Raw genomic sequence first — 22841 nt, 5'->3', positions numbered from 1 at the left:
CAGGGAACACCAAATTCAAAACTTATAAGGGCCAGGCAGCTTAGCTAACTTGGTGCTTAAAATAAACAAATAAACAAAATACCAGTGAGCAGAGGACAGCCTTTATTTACATAGCTCTGGCTGATTACTGCCATGAGGGAATTTGGGCCCAATTGCCAGATCCTTGCCATTCAAATTTCACTTTTTCAAAGGTTAGTCATTAACATAAAGTTCTTAAAATACTTTGTGGGTTAAACAAAACATGGTTGAGGGGCTAAATTTACTTCATGCACTGTACCAATCTGCCAAGCACTGTTTTACTTGAAATTCCCTAAGGGCAACCTCTCTTTCTCACCTTTAGGCCTCTGCATATGCCATGATCTAAAATACTGTTCTCTTCCAACCCTCTATTCAACTTTTAGGTTGCAACTGAAAAGTCAGGATGGGTATGGTGGCACACACTTGCACTCCCCACTAATAGGGAGGCTGAAATAGGAGGATCACCTGAGCCCAGGAGTTTGAGGCTGCACGGCGCCATAATCACGCCTGTGAAAAGCCACTGCACTCCAGTCTGGGTGACATAGCAAGACCCTGTCTCTCAAAAAAAAAAAAAGAAAGAAAAAGAAAAGAAAGAAAAGTCAATTATGCTGGAAAGCTGACTTTAACTCCTCAGAGTCTCAGTTAAGTAACTCTGAAGTAGTCGCCTGGTAACCCTGTGCTTCCCTTACCATAACACTCAACAAACTGCATAGAAATCGCATGTTTGCTTGGTCTACTCTGGGAGGCCAGAAGCAGGTTAGTCTGTATTCTAAGCAACAAACACGGTGCTTGGCATGTAGCAGCTGCTCGGTAAGTATCTGTTGACCTCATAAATTAACATTCACTTAGATTATTTTTGGCCTCCTAATTGGTCCCATTATATACATTCTTATCATCTTCTTCTTTTTTTTTTTTTTTTTTTGAGACAGAGTCTCGCTCTGTTGCCCGGGCTAGAGTGCCGTGGCATCAGCCTAGCTCACAGCAACCTCAGACTCCTGGGCTTAAGCGATCCTACTGCCTCAGCCTCCCGAGTAGCTGGGACTACAGACATGCGCCACCATGCCTGGCTAATTTTTTCTATATATATTTTTAGTTGGGCCAGATAATTTCTTTCTATTTTTAGTAGAGACGGGGTCTTGCTCTTGCTCAGGCCGGTCTCGAGCTCCTGACCTTGAGGGATCCACCCGCCTCGGCCTCCCAGAGTGCTAGGATTACAGGCGTGAGCCACCACGCCCCGCCTCCATATTGGTATCACAAAAATCTTAAAATTAATGTTCTGCTCTCAAACATTCAATGACTCCCTATTTACAAAAGAAAAGACTCTAAACTCTCTGATATAGCAATCAAGGAACTTCACAAGGTTCCTCTCCCAATCTAATTCTCCCTGCTCTTTCCTAAATATTATACTCCAGACAAACAAACAACTCTTCCTCAACAAGACCTATAGAGCTTCCTAACACAGTATCTGTGATCATGTTCCTCCTACCTTTTGAAATTTATCCCTTATCCCAAATCTCTGAAGGACACAGCTCACCTCAAATGCCACCTTTTACAAAGTACAAGCAAATCTTCTAAGAACCCATCTTCATCCTAGGACTCAGAGTTCCAAAGAATACAGTAGTCCTTCCCTTATGCTTGTTTTCCATTTCCACAGTTGAGTTACCCTGAAGCCAACTGTGGTCTGAAAATATTAAATGGAAAATTCCAGAAATAAACAATTTATAAGTTCTAAGAGCTATTCTGAGTAACGTGATGAAATCTTGAGCCATCCAGCTCTGTCCTACCGGGGACATGACCCATCCCTTTGTCCAGTGCATCCACACTGTATATACTACTCACAAGTTCACTTAGATCACTTAGATTGCCTGTCAAGGTATCGCAACGCAGCGCTCATGTCCAAGGAACCCTTATTTTACTTAATAATGGCCCCAAAGTGCAAGATTAATGATGCTGGCAATTTTGATATGCCAAACAGAAACCATAAAGTGCTTCCTTTAAGTGAAAGGATGAAAGTTCTGAACTTAATACAGAAGGAAAAAAAAAAAAAATTGTACGCTGAAGTAACTAAAATCTATGATGGGAATGAATCTTCTATATGTGAAACTGTAAACAATATATTGTTGTAAATTTTCTATTGTATTATTAGTTATTTTTGTTAATCTCTTACTGTGCCTAATTTATAAATTAAACTTTATCAGAGGTATGTATATGTAGGAAAAAACAATATATATAGGGTATAGTACTATCCATGGTTTCAGGTACCAACTGGAGGGGCCAGGAACATATCACCCTTGGACAAGGGGGGACCACTACAAGACCTCACAGTCAAAAATCAGAAAACATATAGGAAATAAAGCATCAGGAGCAAGAGCCCACAGAAACAACAAATAGCAGAATCAGATCTACAGAGACCTTGAATGTATGTTTAAATAAAAAAGAACTAGGCCCGGCGTGGTGATTCATGCCTGTAATCCTAGTACTCTGGGAGGCCGAGGAAGGAGGATCACTTGAACTCAGGAGTTCCAGACCAGCTTGAGCAAGAGTGAGACGTGTCTCTACTAAAAATAGGAAAAATTAGCCGGGCATGGTGGCACATGCCTGTAGTCCCAGCTACTCAGGAGGCTGAGGCAGGAGGATCCCTTGAGCCCAGGAGTTTGAGAGGTTGCTGTGAGCTAGGCTGACAACCACAGCACTCTAGCCCAGGCAACACAGCGAGACTCTGTCTCAAAAACAAAACAAAACAAAAAAAAAACGCAGCTAAAGGAAGCCTTCTTGTGAGACTTTTAAAAGACCTAAATTAATGGAGATATAACATGTTTACGGATTTGAAGACTTACATTCTCAAGATATTAATTCTCCCTAAGATAATGATTCAATGAAATGTCAACCAAAAATCCCAGTAGATTTTTTCGTAGAACTTGATAAGCTTATTCTAAAACATACAGAAGCACAAGGGCAGATACCCAAATTATTTTTTTATGAACAACAAAGTAAGAGGACTGTGCTACCAGATAACAAGACCTACTATAAAGCTATTATAATTAACCTACCGTGATATTAGCACATGGGTCAACAAACAGACCAAGCCAACAGAGAGCCCAGAAACAGACCCACACATAATGCCTGGCACAAAGTAGGTGCTTGATGAGTGTCTGTGTAATGAATGAAGACAGATACTTAAGGCCAGGTGTGGTGGCTCAGGCCTGTAATCCTAGCACTCCGGAGGCACTGAGGGAGGATCTCCTGAGATCAGGAGTTCAAGACCAGCCTGAGCAAGATCGAGACCTCTCTACCAAAAACAGAAAAAACAAAGAAAATTAGCCAGGCATGGTGGTGACAGGTGCCTGTAGTCCTAACTACTCAAGAGGCTGAGGCAGGAGGATGGCTTGAGCCCAGGAGTTTGAGGTTGCAGTGAGCTACGATGATGTCACTGCACTCACCCAGGGTGAGGGAATGAGACTCTGTTCTCAAAAAAAAAAAAAAAAAGGAAATTGAACCACCCTCCTTAAAAAAAAAAAAAAAAGAAAAAAAAAAAGTGGCACTCGGGAGACTGAGGAGAGAGGATTGCTTGAGCCCAGGAGTTCAAGACCAGCCTGGGCAACATACCAAGACGTCTTCTCTTAAGGAAAAAAAAAAAAAAGTAGCACTCAGATCAGTAGGGAAAGAACAGACTTTTCAATAAATCAGCTGTGATAATATAGGGAAAAAATTTCAGTAGATTTCTACTTAAAACCATACCAAAAAAGAAAATCAACTCTAGATACAGTAAAGACCCATCTGTGAAAAGCAAATCTATAAAGCTTTTAAAAGATAACAAGGTGAATACCTTCAAAGTTGAGAAAGATATAAGACACAAAAAACACTTATAAAGGAAACAATAAATATACTACATAAAAATTAAGAACTCTGTTCATTAAAGATACGTTATAGTTAAAAGACAAAACCAGAACAAAAGATATTTATAGTAATATACTGACATTGGTCTATCTACACCAGAATACCAGAAAATATAAAAGAACTACTATAGGTACAAATTGGGAGAAAAAGTCCAACAACCCAAGAGGAAAATGGGCAAAAGAAATGAAAAGACACTTCTTCACAGCAGAGGAAATATAAATAGATAATATATGTAAGGAGACATGTTCAATTTCGTTGGTCATTAGCAAAATGCACATCAAAATCATAATCAGATATTGTTTTATACCTATTAATTGGCAAATTTTTTTTAGAGATGGGGTCTCGCTATGTTGCCCAGGCTAGTTCAAACCCTGGACTCAAGGGATCCTCCTGCCTCAGCCTCCCAAGTAGCTGGGACTACAGGTGCACACCACAGTGCTCTTGATTGGCAAAATTTTATTTTTTTAAATTGTTTAAAATTTTTATTATTTTCATAAAACCCAGTCAAATTTAGCAATGGGGTTATATACCAACTTTAGTGACACTAATGTTAACAAGTTCTGATAACCTGCTACTATTGGACCAGCCTTGATTGGAAAAATTTAGAAGTCTAATTCCAAGTATAGGAGAGGATGTGACTCACGGTATCTTATGTTGCCAGTGGGAGTATAAATTAATTGAACCACACTGAAAAGCAACTTGGCATTAATATTCATATACCTTACAATCCAGCAATTCCACTCCTAGAGATACAGCCAAAAGAAATTCTTGTACATATGCACTAAGAGACATGTACAAGAATGTTCATTGTAACACTGTTTCCAATATTAAAAAACTAGATACAAATTAGGATCATAGAAGAATGGATAAATTACAGTATACTGACATGATAGAATATTATTCAGCAGAGAAAAATGAAAGAACTATAGCTGTATGCAACAAGGTGGATAGAGTTACTATTATTTTATTTATTTATTTTTTTGAGACAGAGTCTTGCTCTGTTGCCTGGGCTAGAGTGCTGTGGCGTCAGCCTAGCTCACAGCAACCTCAAACTCCTGGTCTTAAGCAATCCTTCTGCCTCAGCCTCCCAAGTAGCTGGGACTACAGGCATGCACCACCATGCCTGGTTAATTTTTTTTTTTTCTATATATATTTTTAGCTGTCCAAATCATTTCTTTCTATTTTTAGTAGAGATGGGGTCTTGCTCTTGCTCAGGCTGGTCTCGAACTCCTGACCTTGAGCGATCCTCCACCTCGGCCTCTCAGAGTGCTAGGATTACAGGCGTGAGCCACCTCACCCGGCCAGATTTACTATTATCGTATGATAAAAGCAAGTCCCAGAAGACTACACACAGTATGTTACCTTTTCTGTAAAGTTCAAAAACAAATGAATACACACACAAATACACATTTTTTTTAAAAGCATCAGAATGATAAAAAGAAAATTTAGAAGATTGGGTTGCAGAAATATAAACGTTCATTGCATTAAAATATTTAAGTAAGTAAATAATTAAATAAAAAATTCTTAAAGACCAGGCATGGACAATGATGCTTACGAGCCAAAGGATAATCATTAAGCCAATTCTGTGTATCTGCAGTCTAAAAAAAAAAAAGGCGACCAAATAGAAAAATGGGCAAAACGCATGAATAAGAATTTCAGTAGGGAAATAAAAATTAAAACAATAGTAAGATACCATTTCAAATCTACCTAAATTGGCAAAAAAAAAAAATTAAATCTGACAAAATCAAGTGTTGACAAGTACTTACAGCAACCACAATTCTACATTGCTGGTAAATGGAAACTATTTTGGTTTTATCTAATACAGGTGAATAAGTGCATGCATCCTGACCCAGCAATTCTACTCTTAGTGTATCCTCTAGTGAAAACTCTAGCATACGTGCATCAAGAGACATGCTCAAGACTGTTCATAGCAGCAATATTTGTAATAGCCAAAACCCAGAAACAAATTAAATGCCCTCCAATAATAAAACAGACAAATTGGTATATATTATTTCAATGAAATACAGTAAAAATAAATACAGCTACATGAATCAACATGCATGACTCTCAGGAACATATTTAGCAAAAACAGAAAGTAACATAATAAATGGCTCCATTTACATAACATTCAAACTTGTAAAACTAAAACATGCATTGCTGAAGAATACATACAGGTAAAATTATTTAAAAGAGGAAGGAAATAATAAACCTCAAATTCAAGGCAGAAGTTAACTCTGGAGAAGAAGACAGGATCAGCAAAGAGCATACAAGGGCTTTAGCAGTACTGGAAATGTTCTTATTCTTAAAAATAAGTGGTATTAATTGAATTATGATTCTTTATACTTTACATATCCTCTATAAAAATTCTTTCCTGTCTACTCAATATTTAATAAAAATATTTTTAAAAAAGAACAGAAGGCAATGAATAAAAAGCCTTAGCATCCAAGGCAAAGAAGAGAGCAGGAGTCTTGGTTATTTACATAGGAAGGTGCCCAGATGTAAAGTGAGGATGTAGATTCTGGAAGAGACTAATCAGAGGTGTGGAGACAGGATTCCAGGAGGAACCAGAGGGTTAAATTATGTGAAAAAGACTTCAACTTGCCTCCTTCATATATACAGAGAGAGGTAATACAGCAACTTCTACGAGCAGTCTAAAGAGCTTCTTTCAGGAATTACTCCCCAAAAGCCATCAATTTCAGGACAGATACTAAAACGGATACATGTGCTTTGAGAAAGGGATGCTAAGATCACAGCCCAGAGAAAGTAAAAGAAAGGAGAGATGAATGCAGAGAAGTACTGTTCGGAGAACAAGACCACCAAAGAGAGAGGCAGAGGCAGAGGAGAAAAAAGAACACATTAGAAAGAACAAGGTCTAGAGATTTGAGAGAGATTATACTAGAGTTTTGCTTTAAGAATTTACAATAGTAACACCACACCAATAAGGTGGTATTATCTCCTATTGACAGCCACTTTTGGTTACCTCCTCAAGAGCCATTCTCTCCCTTCTTTCTTGGTAACAAATCCCAATTTAGTTGGGTGTTAATGCACCAAGCCCTAAGGATAGAATCATGATTAGTCTAAGCCAGTTCTCGTAATCCTATCTCCCTTCACTGGTGAATGGTCTGAGGATAGTAAATGACCCAATGATATGTAAAGGGAAGTCTACTGGGAAACATCTGGTGTGGGTTTTTCTCTTTAAGAAAAAGGGGTGGGGGAGTCCTGGCGAGAGGATTACTTGGGCCCAGGAGTTCAAGGCTGCAGTGAGCTATGATCCTGCCACTGCACTCCAGCCTAGGCAACAAAGCAAGATCCTGTCTCTTAAAAAAAAAGGGGGGGAGCGGGGAGGCCGGGCTCAGTGGCTCACGCCTGCAATCCTAGCACTCTGGGAAGCCGAGGCAGGAGGATTGCTTGAGCTCAGGAGTTCGAGACCAGCCTGAGCAAGAGCGAGACCCCTGTCTCTACTAAAAATAGAAACAAATTAGCTGGACAGCTAAAAATATATATAGAAAAAAAATTAGCCAGGCATGGTGGCACATGCCTGCAGTCCCAGCTACTCAGGAGGCGGAGGCAGAAGGATTGTTTGAGCCCAGGAGTTTGAGGTTGCTGTGAGCTAGGCTGACGCCACAACACTCTAGCCCGGGCAACAGAGCAAGACTCTGTCTCAAAAAAAAAAAAAGAAAAAAAGGAGGCAGGGGTGACAAGGGGGTCAGAGAAGCTAGTTTGCTCTTCAGAATCCCTGGAAACCTCTGCTGCCCTGTATGTTTTTCACTCCCAACTGCCCTTCACGCCTGAAAAACCTCTGTAGTCCCAAGATCTTTCTACTCCTCTGTCTACTTCCCCTCCTTGCTTCCTCAGCTGCCTCCAGAGACATGACAAGGCCATCTGGGACAGAAGACTCATCTCCTTTTAGTCTCTGGAATGGTGAGAAGGAGTGGGGTTCCATTCGGTAATGGAGAGCACTCTGGACTCTGGAATGGTGAGAAGGATACTGCTGTTGCTAGGTTACTCAAGCTGTAGGCACAGACTTTAACAACAGACTCTTATGCCATAAGGCACATGCGCCCCCCAGCCCCTCTTTATTTTCTCATTTGGACTCTTACAACAGCCTCTTAACTGGCCTCACTGCTTCTAAAAGGTATGCCTGTTCCTATCTCTCTTTCATGTAAAATCCTTCACTTTTTTCTCCTCACTGCCTCCAAAAGGAGTTAAAACTGGGAACTATTGCACCAGATTTGGTCTACAGATGTACTGATGTGTTTTGTTAGTACACACATTTAAAAAAAATAAAAACAAAAACCTTGGGCCAATATTTTAACCCAGGGGTATTTTATATAATAATCTGGATTTCCAGTTTTTCTTTAAAAACTGAAAGATCAGGCAAAAATCACCTGGAGCTAAGTCTAGAGTTTAGACAGAATCTATACTCTCTGGTAACTAGAGACTTGGCATCTAATTCAACACAGTCCCAAATCACTCTTTTTTTATTTTTTTTATTTTTTTTATTTTTTTTTTTTATTTTTTTTTGAGACAGAGTCTCACTCTGTTGCCCGGGCTAGAGTGAGTGCCGTGGCGTCAGTCTAGCTCACAGCAACCTCATACTCCTGGGCTTAAGCAATCCTACTGCCTCAGCCTCCCGAGTAGCTGGGACTACAGGCATGAACCACCATGCCCGGCTAATTTTTTGTATATACATATTTTTAGTTGTCCATATAATTTCTTTCTATTTTTAGTAGAGACGGGGTCTCACTCTTGCTCAGGCTGGTCTTGAACTCCTGAGCTCGAGCGATCCACCCGCCTCGGCCTCCCAGAGTGCTAGGATTACAGGCGTGAGCCACCACGCCCGGCCCCAAATCACTCTTTTAGGCACAGAATTTTTTTTTTTTTTTTTTTAGGGACAGAGTCTGCTACCCCGGCCGGAATGCAATGGTACGATCACAGCTCACTGCAACCTTGAACTCCTGGGCTCAAGCGATCCTCCTGCCTTGGCCTCCCAAAGTAGGAGGTATGAGCCACTGTGCCTGGCCAGCACTGGATTTTTGACCCTGGCCCATCAGAGATGTTTAGTACAGCACATGCAACCCTTGCTGATCTCTACAGCTTAATCTCCCTCCACTCACACCTGTGAACTTTACACTATAACAATACCTGTATGCTGAACTACTTATATTTTCCCTAAACACCATATTGTTCTTACCTCTGCCTTTTTACATATGTCCTTCCTTTGGCCTAGAATGCCAGTCCCCTCCTGACCTCCCGGTTAAATCTATTTAATTTTTAAAACCCTGCTAAGATATCACCTCTAGGAGCCAGGCACAGTGGCTCATGCCTATAATCCTAGCACTCTGGGAGTGCCAAGGCAGGAGGATAGCTTGAACTCAGGACTGTACTCTCTACCCAGGGTGACACAATGAGATTCTGTCTCAAAAAAAAAGAAAAAAAGATATCACCTCTAGGAAACATTCCAAGGCTCCTTTCATCCTTCACTCTTCATTATCTCTGTAACTTATACATTTTTTGTTTGTTTTGAGACAAAACTGTTTCCCAGGCTAGTGTTGAATGGCATCATCATAGCTCACTGCAACCTCAAACTCCTGGGCTCAAGCAATCCTCTTGCCTCAGCCTCCTGAGTAGCTGGGACTACAGGTGTGTACCACCACACTCAACTAATTTTTCTATTTTTTTTTTTTTTTTTTTTTGAGACAGAGTCTCACTTTGTTGCCCAGGCTAGAGTGAGTGCCGTGGCATCAGCTTAGCTCACAGCAACCTCAGACTCCTCGGCTTAAGCGATCCTACTGTCTCAGCCTCCCGAGTAGCTGGGACTACAGGCATGCGCCACTATGCCCGGCTAATTTTTCTATATATATTTTTAGTTGTCCGTATAATTTCTTTCTATTTTTAGTAGAGACGGGGTCTCGCTCTTGCTCAGGCTGGTCTCGAACTCCTGACCTTGAGCGATCCACCCGCCTCGGCCTCCCAGAATGCTAGGATTACAGGCGTGAGCCACCTCGCCCGGCCAATTTTTCTATTTTTTGTAGAGGCAGGGTCTTGCTCTTGCTCAGGCTGGTCTCAAACTCCTGGCCTCAAGCAATCCTCCAGCCTCAACCTCCCAAAGTGCTAGGATTACAAGTGTGAGCCACCTTGCCTAGCATTGTACATTTTTTAATTGTTAAATGTACATGTGTAGTATAATTTATTTGTTTACATGTGGGTCTCCAGCACTAGAGTGAACACCTTAAAAACAGAATCCTTGTCATTTACTGTGCCTGCCCCATAACAGCCACTCAACACATTTGATGAATGAGTGAATGAGTATTTGAGAAAATGAGATGATGAATGGCATGTGGGGAACCAGAACTGAAGAGGTTAGGGAGCAGTAGCACTCCCAGTGACTCACATAGATTTCCATTTTTCGGTAGAGACCATAGTTAAGCAGCAAATTGTGAGTCATGCGGATTCGGTGAGGCTTCATTGGATGGCCTTGTCCATAATAGTAATTTCCAACATCCCCTGAAGAAGAAAGAGTGGCAGCTTCAGTGACACAGTTAGACATACACTCCCAGGAGAACCCAGAAATTTTTATAACAAACTACCAGCAAACTCTTTCTGGCTCATTTCTAGCTTCCAAGATTCTTTCCCACCTTAAGGAAGGGTAACTCCAAAAGAAAAAATTAAAAAGCAGGGGACCCTGCTGAGGTCAGCATTTAAGGTCAGTCTGGCCCACTTTCTTCTCTTGGAACCCACAGGCACCAAATAGTACGAGGGGTTCATTCCAAAGCTACTGAGGAACAACAGCCAGGGAGATGACTCATCTCATTATACCTTCAAGGAATTCCCTCCCACAACAGAAAAATTACCATCACTACTCACAATTATTATAAGCTACAGTTTACCTCTTACATATTGTGACACTTATGGTGTCAAAGCACATTCCCTTCATTTTCTTCCTGGATCCTCATGATAACGCTGTAAAATGGCTAGGACAGGGAGTATTACTCCCATTTTATAGATAAGAAAACTAAACCCTTATCAAGGCTTGCTTCATCTATAGCAATGGCCTTCTAATTGGTCCCTCTGCCTTCAATTCAAACTACTTGCCACACTGTCACCAGAGTTATTTTCCTAATCTACAACTCTGGTAACATTACTCTTCTGCTCAAAAACTCTTTATACTTCCCCATCCCCCACAGCAATAACTACAACTTGAGCCCAGGAGTTCAAGACCAGCCTGGACAACACAGGGAGACCTCATTGAAAAAAATAATAAATTCAGTAGCCTGGCTTTCAAGGATTTTCTTAATCTGCCTTTCTAGCTTCATCTCCTGCTACCTACCACCACCGCCCTCCCCTACACCCACAGTGCGTACATGCACCCACAGTACATACATGCACACACGTGCACACACACACATACACACACATTTACTCTCTTTGCTCCAGACAGGAATAGCTGAACCATGGCCCTTGAGCCAAATACAACTGGCTGTTTTTATAAATAAAATTTTACTGGAACACAATCATGCCCATTAGTTTATATATTCTCTATGGCTCTTTTCACACTACAGTGACAGAGCTGAATAGTTAAGTAGCTGCCAGAGACCTACCCATATGGCAAAATAAAGCCTAAAATATTTACTATTTAGCCCTTTATAGAAAAAACCTGCCAACTCATGCTCTACACACACCAGATTATCAGCATCCTGAACATGGCATTCACGTTCACACCAAAGGATCCTTTGTGCTCCTTTGACCTGGAATGTCCCTCTTCTCTTATGATCCTCATACTACAAAGCCCAGCTCAAGCTCCAAACCCTTTCTTGATCAGAATAAATGGTCTTTTCCTCTAAGTGCAATTTGTATGTAGCACTTCATGTATTTCGTTTTGGTGGGGGTTTTTTGTTTGTTTTTTTGTTTTGTTTTTTGAGACAGAGTCTCGCTCTGTCACCTGGGCTAGAGTGTCGTGGCATGAGCCTAGTTCACAGCAACCTCAAACTCCTGAGCTCAAGTGATCCTCCTGCCTCAGCCTCCCAAGTAGTTGGATACTGCAAAACTTCTGAATGGCAGAGCCAAATCTGAGTCCCAAGCTAGTGACCTCACTGCAAAACTAACAGTTTCTCAAGTAATAAGTCTATTCCCTTCTCTAAAGACTGAGAATGTCAAGATCATAAAACTGTGCAAAATGATATGGCTACAAAATCATAGGTTCCAGCCTCATATAAATCCTCATCACTGCTCAATAATCATTCCAAATTTATTCCCCTAGCGGTCCTTTCACAACAGCTATTTAAGCAGCCTGAACAAGAGGTAGAGCCTGTCTCTAATAGAAGTAGAAAAATTAGCTGGTGTCATGGTTTGCACCTGTAGTCCCAGCTAAGGCAAGAGGATCACTAGAGCCCAGAAGTGTGAGGTTGCACTGAGCTATGATGACGCCACTGCACTCTACCCAGGGTGACAGAGCAAGACTCTGTCTCCAAAAAAAAAAAAAAAAAAATTTCCTCTCTTCAAGATTCCTACTCTACCAACTGTCCTCCCTCACCCTCAGAAAAAGGAAAATTCTCTTTCCTCATCTTGAGAACTCCCTCAACTCTCTCCCCATGATCTCCCCTTCAAACTTATCCACATTTGAACTTTTCCTTACCATTTACCCTCTTGTCACAGAGGATCTTCTTGAAGGCTAGTGCCCCTACCTGGTCTCCTCAGGAACCTCCATCACTACTAGTCCCTTTCCTGTATCTTCAACCTCTCCCTCTCTTCTGGCTTTTTCCCTAAGAATTTGAATATACTCAACTCTCCATCACTACATCTCCCTTTTATCAATAATCCTCTCTCCCCACCTCACAAAAGCTTCCCCTTAAAACAGTTCAACCTGATGTCTCCTTTTCACCTAGCCATTCATTTCTGAATCTACTACAATCTAGCTTCTACCCCAGCTGCTACCAACACCTGCCCAATCTCACCCTCCTTTGGCTTCTATAATATTATGTAACCCAACACTTCCTGGTTCACTTATGGCCCCTCCCCTCTGTATCTTTATTAACTTAATCAACAAGTGTTTATTGAGAGCCTACCATGGTCGCGTGCAGTGGCTCATGCCTGTAATCCTAGCACTCTGGGATGCCAAGGTGGTAGGATCACTTGAGCTCAGGAGTTCGAGACCAGCCTGAGCAAGAGTGTGACCCTGTCTCTAATAAAAATAGAAAAAATTAGCTGGGCATCGTAGCTCACACCTGTAGTCCCAGCAACTCGGGAGGCTGAGGCAGGAAGATGGCTTGAGCCCAGGAGTTTGAGTTTGCTGTGAGCTGGGCTGACACCATGGCACTCTAGCCCGGGTGACAGAGCCAGACTCTGTTTCAAAAAAAAAAAAAAAAGAGAGCGTACTATGAGCTAGACACTGTTTTGGGGGTTAGGAATACAGAGGTAGACAAAGCATGGCCCCTTTTCCTGAGTAGTTTACTTGTCTGCAAGAAATATGACCAAGAAAATGGGCATTTCCAATACATGGTGACAAATGCTATGACAGGAGAGTACACAGAATGAGAGGCACTAGACTTTTCCTCAGTCCACTTCCTTAGAATTCTACCCTGGATCCTTTTCTCTTTTCACCTATACAACTTTCTTGGGTGATTGCATCCTCTATAACTAAATTTACTATAACTAAAACTATCTGGGCCAGGCATAGTGGCTCACACCTGTAATCCCAGCACTTTTCAAGGCCGAGGCAGAAGGATCACTTGAGGCCAGGAGTTCAAGACCGGCCTGGGCAACATAGTAAGAGCCCATCTCTAAAACTACTAACTGTATGCTGACTCTTACAGTGTGAATGTGTCCCCCAAAATTCACGTGTTGGAAACTTAATCTCGCGTGCCAACAGTGTTGGGAGGTGGAGCCTTTTGGGAGGTGTTTAGGTCATGAGGGCTCCACCCTCATGAACAAGATTAACACCCTTATAAAAAGGGCTTGACAGAGGAAGTTCATCCCTCCTATTTGTCCTTCTGCCAAGTGAGGACACAGGGTTCAAGGCACCATCTTGTAAGCAGAGACCAGAACTTCATCAGATACCAAATACTGGTGCCTTGATCTTCCCAACCTCCAAAACTGTGAGAAATAAATTTCTGTTTTTGTTTTTTAAATATAAAGCGTCTCACTCTGTTGCCCAGGCCGGAGTGCAGTGGCATAACCATAGTTTACTGCAACCTCAAACTCCTGGGCTCAAGCAATCCTCCTGCCTCAGCCTCCCAAGTTGCTGGGACTATAGGTACATACCACCATGAACTGATAATTTTTAAAATTTTTTAAAAATTTTTTGTAGAGGCTGGGCACAGTGGCTACTGCACCCAGCCATAAATTTCTGTTCTTTATAAATTACCCAGTCTGTAGCATTTCTGTTCTCATAGCACAAAATGGACTAAGACACTAATGACTATCAAAAATCTCGGCCGGGCGCGGTGGCTCACGCCTGTAATGCTAGCACTCTGGGAGGCCGAGGTGGGCGGATCGTTTGAGCTCAGGAGTTCGAGACCAGCCTGAGCAAGAGCGAGACCCCATCTCTACTAAAAATAGAAAGAAATTATATGGACAGCTAAAAATATATATAGAAAAAATTAGCCGGGCATGGTGGTGCATGCCTGTAGTCCCAGCTACTCGGGAGGCTGAGACAGGAGGATCGCTTGAGCTCAGGAGTTTGAGGTTGCTGTGAGCTAGGCTGACGCCACGGCACTCACTCTAGCCTGGGCAACAGAGTGAGACTCTGTCTCAAAAAAAAAAAAAAAATCTCTATTTCCTCACCTCTGTCTTCTACTACTGGCTGCCTCTTCTTGGATGTCCCCTAGACACCTCAATAACTATTTCTAAAAAAACAAAAAACAGGCCGGGCGTGGTGGCTCACGCCTGTAATCCTAGCACTCTGGGAGGCCGAGGCGGGTGGATCGCTCAAGGTCAGGAGTTCGAGACCAGCCTGAGCAAGAACGAGACCCCGTCTCTACTAAAAATAGAAAGAAATTATATGGACAACTAAAAATCTATATAGAAAAAATTAGCCGGGCATGGTGGCACATGCCTGTAGTCCCAGCTACTCGGGAGGCTGAGGCAGTAGGATCGCTTAAGCCGAGGAGTCTGAGGTTGCTGTGAGCTAAGCTGACGCCACGGCACTCACTCTAGCCTGGGCAACAAAGTGAGACTCTGTCTCAAAAAAAAAAACAAAAAAAACAAAAAACAAAAAAAATGCCAAAGTCATCAACTGACATGCCCTTCTACAAACACCCACCATCAAATTGCCCACACCAGAAAGCTGGGATCCCTGTTTTCTCGTTACCTTATATTTATGAACTTAATTTCTGTCCCAGAGTGCTATTTCTAAGATATAAACCTGATGATGTCACTTTCCTGCATAAAACTGTAATGATTCACAAGTGCCCTCAGAATAAAGTCCAACTTCCTTGGGACAGCATGCCCAGCTTATTTACTTCTCCAGCCGCATCACTTGCAACCCTCCCCTCACCCCTGCTCCCCACCTTCTACACTAGGCCCCCCCCCAAATCTATCCGTCAGCCATACTGTAAAAATGCCTGCTGGTTTTTCAAAGGTGCTGTCCTCTCTCTTCCCTCTGAGCTTGCTGCTATCTTTGCCTTCCCTGTGCCTGGCTAAGAACTCCTGTTCTTCAGGTCTTGAGCTGTCCCTTCCTGACCCTACTCCTCAGGCTGGGTTGGGTGCCTCTTCTCTGTGCTCCCCTAACACTCGGAGCTCTCCTTCACCCCAGCACTGACACAGGAGAGTACTTCTGTCCTCGTCTGTCTGCCCCTCTAGACCGTGAGCAGAGGATAGGAAGGGGGACTTGATAATCCGCACGGCCCCAGCATCTCAACACTACTCAGAACAGAGTAAGCTGCTCAAGAGATCTTGTGGACCGAAAAGTCTGTTTTAGCAGGTTGCATCCTTCCCCTTCCAATCCCAGGCGCCCCATGTCGCAGCAGCCACTGCAGGCCCTGCTCAGAGACTGGGGGAGGGGAAGCGGGTGACCAGTCCTGCAGGACTCTCACCAAAATAAGATGTGGAAGGAACGGACAGTGAAAGAGCTTTGTGTTCTCAGCAAGAAAATACATCCTTGCAGCCGTCTCCATCAGATTCTGCCTCCACACTCAGACACAGCCTCCCCTCCAGGAGTCCCACGCAAACTCTCCACGTTACACTTCTGCGGAGTCTCCCACCAAGGTTGCCTCAAGCTCCCCCCACACGATCCCCTCTCGGCCTCAGCCTCGCCCTCCTTTTCCCGCAGCCTCCTCCCTCAGCCTCAACCTCCTCCTCTCAGCCTCCTTCCTCAGCCTCCCTCTCCCCGCGGCCTCGGCTTCCAACGCCTCAGCTCCCCGCAGCCTCCCCTCTCCGCGCTCCAGCTCCAGCCCCGGCCCGGCCCGGCCCCGCCCCCGCCGCGAGGACGGTGCTCACCGTCGTAGTAGTAACAGACTTTCCTCCTGGTGCCCTGCGTCTGCGCCATCTTGCTCGCCGCCCGTCCCTCCCGTCAGTCGGTCCGTCCGCCCGCCCGCCCGCGGCTCCGCTCAGCGTCCGACCCAGGGGGGAGAGGGCGGGTCTCCAGCCCGCTCCGCCCGTCCCCTCGGCTCACCTATAGCCGCGCAGCCCGGGCACCGCTCCAGCCAATCAGCTTGCGCAGGGACGGGCCCGGAACTCGGCAGGGGGCAAGGGCAGCCCGGAGAGGCCGCCTAGGGCCCCCTGGGCCTGTACCAAGGTCCGCCACGGAGGGGTGGGGGAGCTGCCCGGGGACCGTACCATCAGTCCCGGGGGAGGAAAGCAGCTCCGTGAACTTCACAGTCCCATTTCGTTGTTGGTAGCGTGCTTGGAGGTCAGAGGCCAACTTTCTGATTTTTACAGGGAATAAACCGAGGCCTACAGCGGGAAAGTGACTTGCACAAGGTCACTCAGTTAATAAAGGGGCTGAACTTGGGTTAGAATGCAGGGTCTGAGGGGGAGAAACTGACAGGAAAGGGAAAGAAAACTAATGTGCGTGGAGCGTCCCTGATGGGCTTTTAATCCCCATTTTAAAGATAAGGATAAAGAAATTCAGACCTTTGTGAATTGATCAAAGTTACACAACTAGTAATTTTGAATGCCTGCTATGCTCCAGAGGCACTGGAACAAAGTGGCCAGACCCAGGCTTTCTGACTCCCAAAGCCTCTCTCCCTGATGAAGTCACCGGGGATGACCAAGGAATCTTTTTAAACAGGAGGAAACGGATTATCCCATTATAGGAGGACAGGGTTTCTCAACCTGGAAACTAATAACATTTTGGGCTGGATAGTTCTTTGTTGCACGAGCTTGTCTCCTGTACATTGACAAATGTTTAGCAGCATATTTGGCCTCTACCCATTAGATGCCAGTAGCAACCCCACCCCTGTTGTTACAACCAAAATTGTTTTCAGACATTGCCAAGTGTGGGGGTGTGGTTAGAGGGGGTGTAGAATCATCCCCACTCTCCCCTTGAGAACCACTGCACTAGATCATCAATCATCAACTGGTTATCATGGAAAACTGACAACGGGCATGGTGGTTCACACATGTAATCCCAGAGCTTTGGGAGGCTGAGGCGGGAGGATCTCTTGAGGCTACGAGTTCAAGGCCAGCCTGGGCAACATAGCAAGACCCCATCTCTTAAAAAAAATTTTTTTTAATTAGCTGGGCATAGTGATATGTGCCTGTAGTCCCAGCGACTGGGGAGTCTGAGGTGGGAGGATCTCTTGAAGAACTGGAGGTTACAGTGAGCTATGATCGTGCCACCGTGCTCCCACCTGGGCAACAGAGGGAGACCCTGTTGCTACAGAAAAAAGAAAGAAAGCAAGCTGAAAGATGGAAAAGTCCTGTGCTGGGCTGTTAAAATGACAGCTAGGAAACAATATTAATATTTAATGAGTACTTACTATGTGCCAAGCATTGTGTTAAGTTAGCTATTTACATATGGTCCTACACTCAATAAGATACATATTCTGCCTCTTTAAAGAGGTATTTGGAGACTTGTGTTCCTCAGTTGGGAACTACATTTGGACCATTAATTATAAGGCCACAGAAGAGTTAAGACTGGGTGGTCCTGTTATTGAAAGAGCAAAGGGGCCATAGAACAAACTCTATTCCCAGTTCTGTGCTGCTGCTTCCCAGCTAACCTTGGGTGGGTTTAAACACTTAACCTTTCTGGGCCTCCATTTCCCTTATTGTGAAATGAGGAGAAGAACACAAAGCACCAACTCTGGCTGCACACGGTGTCTAAAAGCGGAGGAGGGTGGAGATCAGATGACATCATGGGTGTGGCAGCAGGTCAGGCAGGTGATATAAATGGATTTATATTATGACTCAGATGCTCTTTGCATATTGTTAAAATTAGATTATTTTTCACTTTCATAAAGAAATACGACTTTCCCTCATTTTTCATCAAACACACTGCCATCTTCAGGTATCTTTAATTGTCTGACTTTTTTTTTTTTTTTTTTTTGAGAGAGTCTCACTCTGTTGCCCAGGCTAGAGTGAGTGCCTTGGCGTCAGCCTAGCTCACAGCAACCTCAAACTCCTGAGCTCAAGGGATCCTCCTGTCTCAGCCTCCCGAGTAGTTGGGACTACAGGCATGCACCACCATACCGTGGCTATTTTTTTTTATATATATTTTTAGCTGTCCATATAATTTCTTTCTATTTTTAGTAGAGATGGGGTCTCGCTCTTGCTCAGGCTGGTCTCGAACTCCTGAGCTCAAACGATCTGCCCACCTTGGCCTCCCAGAGTGCTAGGATTACAGGCATGAGCCACTGTGCCTGGCCTAGTTGTCTGACTTTTTAATGGAAATGTGGGTGCAGAAAAACTATTTCCTCTTTGTTATAAGAACAACAGAGCAAGCTTGATTATCAGTAGCTACTGACAGTCACTTTTGTTGTCTAAGGGAACTCTGACAAAGGGAGAGTCCATGCCTCACCTGAAGCAGGTAGCCACTGCTCAGCTCCCAGAGCACAGGTAAACTCAACATGTCCAAATCTTCCTATTTTTCAAGAGAAGGCAGAAATCTGAGTCTTATACAAAAAGTTTTATGCAGAATCTCTTCAGTTTTATAAACTGGCTAACTCAGTCTATTTTTAAGACAATAGTAAGAGCCATCCTTTTAAAATCTAAGCCAGATCCACAGTGGCTCATGCCTGTAATCCTAGCACTCTGGGAGGATGAGATGGGAGGATAGCTCGAGGTCAGGAGTTCAAGACCAGCCTGAGCAAGAGCGAGACCCTGTCTCTACTAAAAATAGAAACAAATTAGCTGGACAACTAAAAATATATAAAAAAAATTAGCTGGGCATGGTGGCACATGCCTGTAGTCCCAGCTACTAGGAGGGCTGAGGCAGAAGGATTGCTTAAGCCCAGGAGTTTGAGGTTGCTGTGAGCTAGGCTTGTTAGAATCGGTTTCCCTCGGCCCCAGGAACAGAGAGGCAGAGTCACCGAGGCTGCAAAAGGCAAAGGAGTTTATTGGCTAGCTCGAGCTAGGGTCCAAGTCCCAGAGCACCAAAGCAGTGGCCTCTCTACAAACCAGGACCCCGCCCTGGAGTAAGAGTCAAGCTTTTATACTTTTCAGTTGGTTACATACGCTGGGCACACCATCCCCCCCTCTCCCCACCCCCCACCCCCAGTTCATTTGCTCCTTCAAGAGTGGCTGATAGTGTTGGTTCCTGATTGGTCAGATCCAAGGTCATGTTGGCTCCTGAATGGTAGGCTCCAAGGCCATGTTGGCTCCTAATTGGTTGTTTCCAAGTCTCGGGACCTTTTAGTTGTTATCAGCCTCATTTTGGGGAAGGGGAGGACCCGAGTTGGGGAAACCGAAACTTAGGCCTATTCCAGAAGGTTCAGTCTGTCGTGGAGTCACTCCTGCTCTCCTTCCTGTTTTACATTCCCCCCTTTTTCTTGTTCCTACGAGCACTCTTGCTCGTACATGGGGTCCCGTATTTCCCCCATTCCTAAGCAGGAATCATGGCTCAGCCTTTGGTACTGTTGTTGCAGTACCATCAATTGCACGGTATTGACTCGTTCTTTTACAAAGGTAACTAATCTATTTAGAATACACGGTCTGAAAGTGAGGATGAGCAGAAGCACAATTAGGGGTGCTAATAAAGTGGAAAGCAAGGTAGTCAGCCAAGGGGAGCTATTGAACCATGACTCAAACCACCCTTCTCTTTGCTCACGCTCTCGCCTTTGCTTCGCCAGTCCTTCCCTGACTTTGAAAGTGGGGCGATAGTCAGGTGTGGGCTGTTTTGTTTTTCCCCCAGCACTGGATTGGGTCCCACAGCGCCCAAGATGGGGGAAACCCTTAGTTTAAGCTGTATCACAGTGCCAAACTATAGGCGCTGATAGAGATGTACTCCCCAGGATAGTCCCGAGACCCACCGTCTGTCCTTCTTTCCTTCATCTGTGAACCTCACACGTATCAGGTTACAGTCAGAGGCATACCTGGTTCGTGAGCATGGCCGGACATAAGACATTTCGATGAAAAGAGGTTGTACCTGCCATCTCCATTCTCCGTCATTGGTGGTCACACACCTCCAGGCTGCACAGTAGAGAGACTCGATCCCCCCCACACGCACATCTCATTTTCCCTGTCCTAAACCCTGGACATGCATAAAACCCATTCGGGCTCATGGATACTCGCCTCTGGTTCTGCCTCCACTTTCCCCCTTCCATTTGTTCTAGAGGGCTAATTTTTTCCAAATTAAAATACAGGTCTGGCCACCAAGTGTTTAGTGGGGCCGTTCCTGAAGTCCTATTATAAACTTCATGGGTTTCTAAATTAGTGATTTCCCAGGTGAGGTTATGGGGCATGTGGGGATTTGGGTCAGTCATTGCTTTTCCCGTAAGGGTTATGAATATAACAGTCACCACAAGCATTTTTATTCCGTGTGTCTTCATCATTGGTCCTGTGGCGGTCTGGTTGTCATGCGAGTCAGTCTGGTCTTCAGTGGATTCTCTGGATCTGCCGAGGCTCTCCATTGAACTTGCTGCTGCTCTTGCTTGTCCTTGTTGGCAGGTCTTACGTGGGAGTGGTGTACCCAGGTCGCCACTCCATCAACCTTTAGGGCAGTGGGGGTAACAAGAATAGACAATCTCTTTCACCTTACAAATAATACCAAGATCGAATGTTCCATCCTGGGGCCACTCAACCCCGACAGTTGGCCACTTGGACTCACAAAACTTAATAAATTTGCCTTTCCTGATTTCTACAGAGAGGTTATGAGCCCGATCTCTGACTTCTTTAAAATGATCTATGAGAATAGACAGAGGCGTCGTCTGAGTCTGTCCCATTCCTGTAAATGTAAAAAGAGTTAGAATTTTGGGGGGGGGGGCGCAGTTCGCAGCCACGCGAGGACTCCCACTACGACCCAGTAGAAAAGTGTGAGAGCACACTCCTTGGAGGTCCCCAAGATGGAGGTGTGACGGAGTATAAGCCTATACCGAAAGCCAGAGCTAGTGAGTTAAGAAAGATAAGTTGCAACCAAAAAAGCAGTAACTCCGAAGACTGAGGGGATCATCGAAAGGATGGCCTTAAGAGACGGGGTTCCGGGGCCTTGGCGGAGTCGCGGGCCAAGGACTGGGAGACGCTGTAGGCTGCGGAGGAGAAGGAGAAGTAATGGGGCGTGGAGAATTATCAGTCCACCCTCGTCTGCCCCCTCTGCGACAAAAGGGACCTCTAACTCTGTTGTTAATCAAGGAATTTTCGGGACCGGGAATCGTCTCCCTGCACATCGGATCAAGTTCGCAGTCCTATGAATGAAAAAGAAACATAAAACACGGACAAAAGCGACGAGGGGAGCGACAAACTGACACCAAAAGCTCAAATGCAGAACAACACCAAAAACTCAAATACAGATCGACAATGACGACAAGACGTTCCACAAATCCCTAATTCTTGGCCCTGTGGCCAACTTGGTTTCCCTCCCAAACAGACCATATCCGCCGGCGCCGGAAACCTACCGAGGGGGCGAGGGACATCTCCCTCTGCTCTCGACCAGCAACCCTCCAGCATGTCCACCTAGGCCTTCTGCCAGTCACTTCCCAGGGCCTAGTTACCTGCACCGCACGGATTTTCAGAGTTCCAACTCCTCCTGGGGTCTGGATTCCGTTCTAGGGGTTTCGGGATCCTGGATGAGCCCCCAAAATGTTAGAATCGGTTTCCCTCGGCCCCAGGAACAGAGAGGCAGAGTCACCGAGGCTGCAAAAGGCAAAGGAGTTTATTGGCTAGCTCGAGCTAGGGTCCAAGTCCCAGAGCGCCAACGCAGTGGCCTCTCTGTGAACTAGGACCCCGCCCTGGGGTAAAAGTCAAGCTTTTATACTTTTCAGTAGGTTACATACACTGGGCACACCATCCCCCGCTCCGCCCACCAGTTCATTTGCTCTTTCAAGAGTGGCTGATTGTGTTGGTTCCTGATTGGTCAGCTCCAAGGACCTTTTAGTTGTTATCAGCGTCATTTCGGGGAAGGGGAGGACCCCCATTGGGGAAACCGAAACTTAGGCCTATTCCAGGAGGTTCAGCCTGTCATGGAGTCACTCCTGCTCTCCTTCCTGTTTTACAGGCTGACGCCCTGGCACTCTAGCCCAGGCAATGGAGCGAGATTCTGTCTCAAAAAAAAAAAAAAACAAACCTAAGCCAGATCATGTCCCAGCTTTGCAGAGATCGCTGCAAAGTCTCCTCAAAATGGCTTCTGCAAAGGCCACAAGGCCCCAGGCCCATAGGATCTATCCCCTTCTCAGAGTATGCCAGGTAAGTTCCTGCCTCCAGCTATTCCCTCTGGCTGACTACTCCTTGCCTATACCAGGTGGCTGTCTCCCTCATTTTCAAATCTTTGCTCAAAAGTCACTTTCTCAATGAGGCCTCCTTTAACCACTTCCTGTAAAATTGCCAACCTCCCCCTA

At 44.7% G+C, this 22841-nt stretch overlaps 1 protein-coding gene across 2 annotated transcripts in view; it reads right to left on the bottom strand.

The window, feature by feature from the left end:
- Nucleotides 1-16486, bottom strand: part of HDAC1 (histone deacetylase 1) — a 33354-nt gene extending 16868 nt beyond the window's left edge. Inside the window, exons 1-2 of one of the 2 annotated variants that reach the window (XM_069479709.1) lie at nucleotides 16351-16486; nucleotides 10310-10422 (exon numbers count right to left, since the gene is read on the bottom strand). In XM_069479709.1, the coding sequence (XP_069335810.1) occupies nucleotides 10310-10422; nucleotides 16351-16399 (162 nt within the window). In that variant the 5' untranslated portion in view covers nucleotides 16400-16486. The remainder of the gene's footprint in view (nucleotides 1-10309; nucleotides 10423-16350) is intronic. The other variant, XM_069479710.1, reaches the window with a different exon arrangement.
- Between the last annotated feature and the right edge of the window lie 6355 nt (nucleotides 16487-22841).

The sequence above is a fragment of the Eulemur rufifrons genome, chromosome 8 (assembly GCF_041146395.1).
Source record: "Eulemur rufifrons isolate Redbay chromosome 8, OSU_ERuf_1, whole genome shotgun sequence".
NCBI classification, from domain to species: Eukaryota; Metazoa; Chordata; class Mammalia; order Primates; family Lemuridae; genus Eulemur; species Eulemur rufifrons.
The sequence above is the reverse complement of the archived record's forward strand: the minus strand, read 5'-3'. Positions and strand labels throughout refer to the sequence as shown.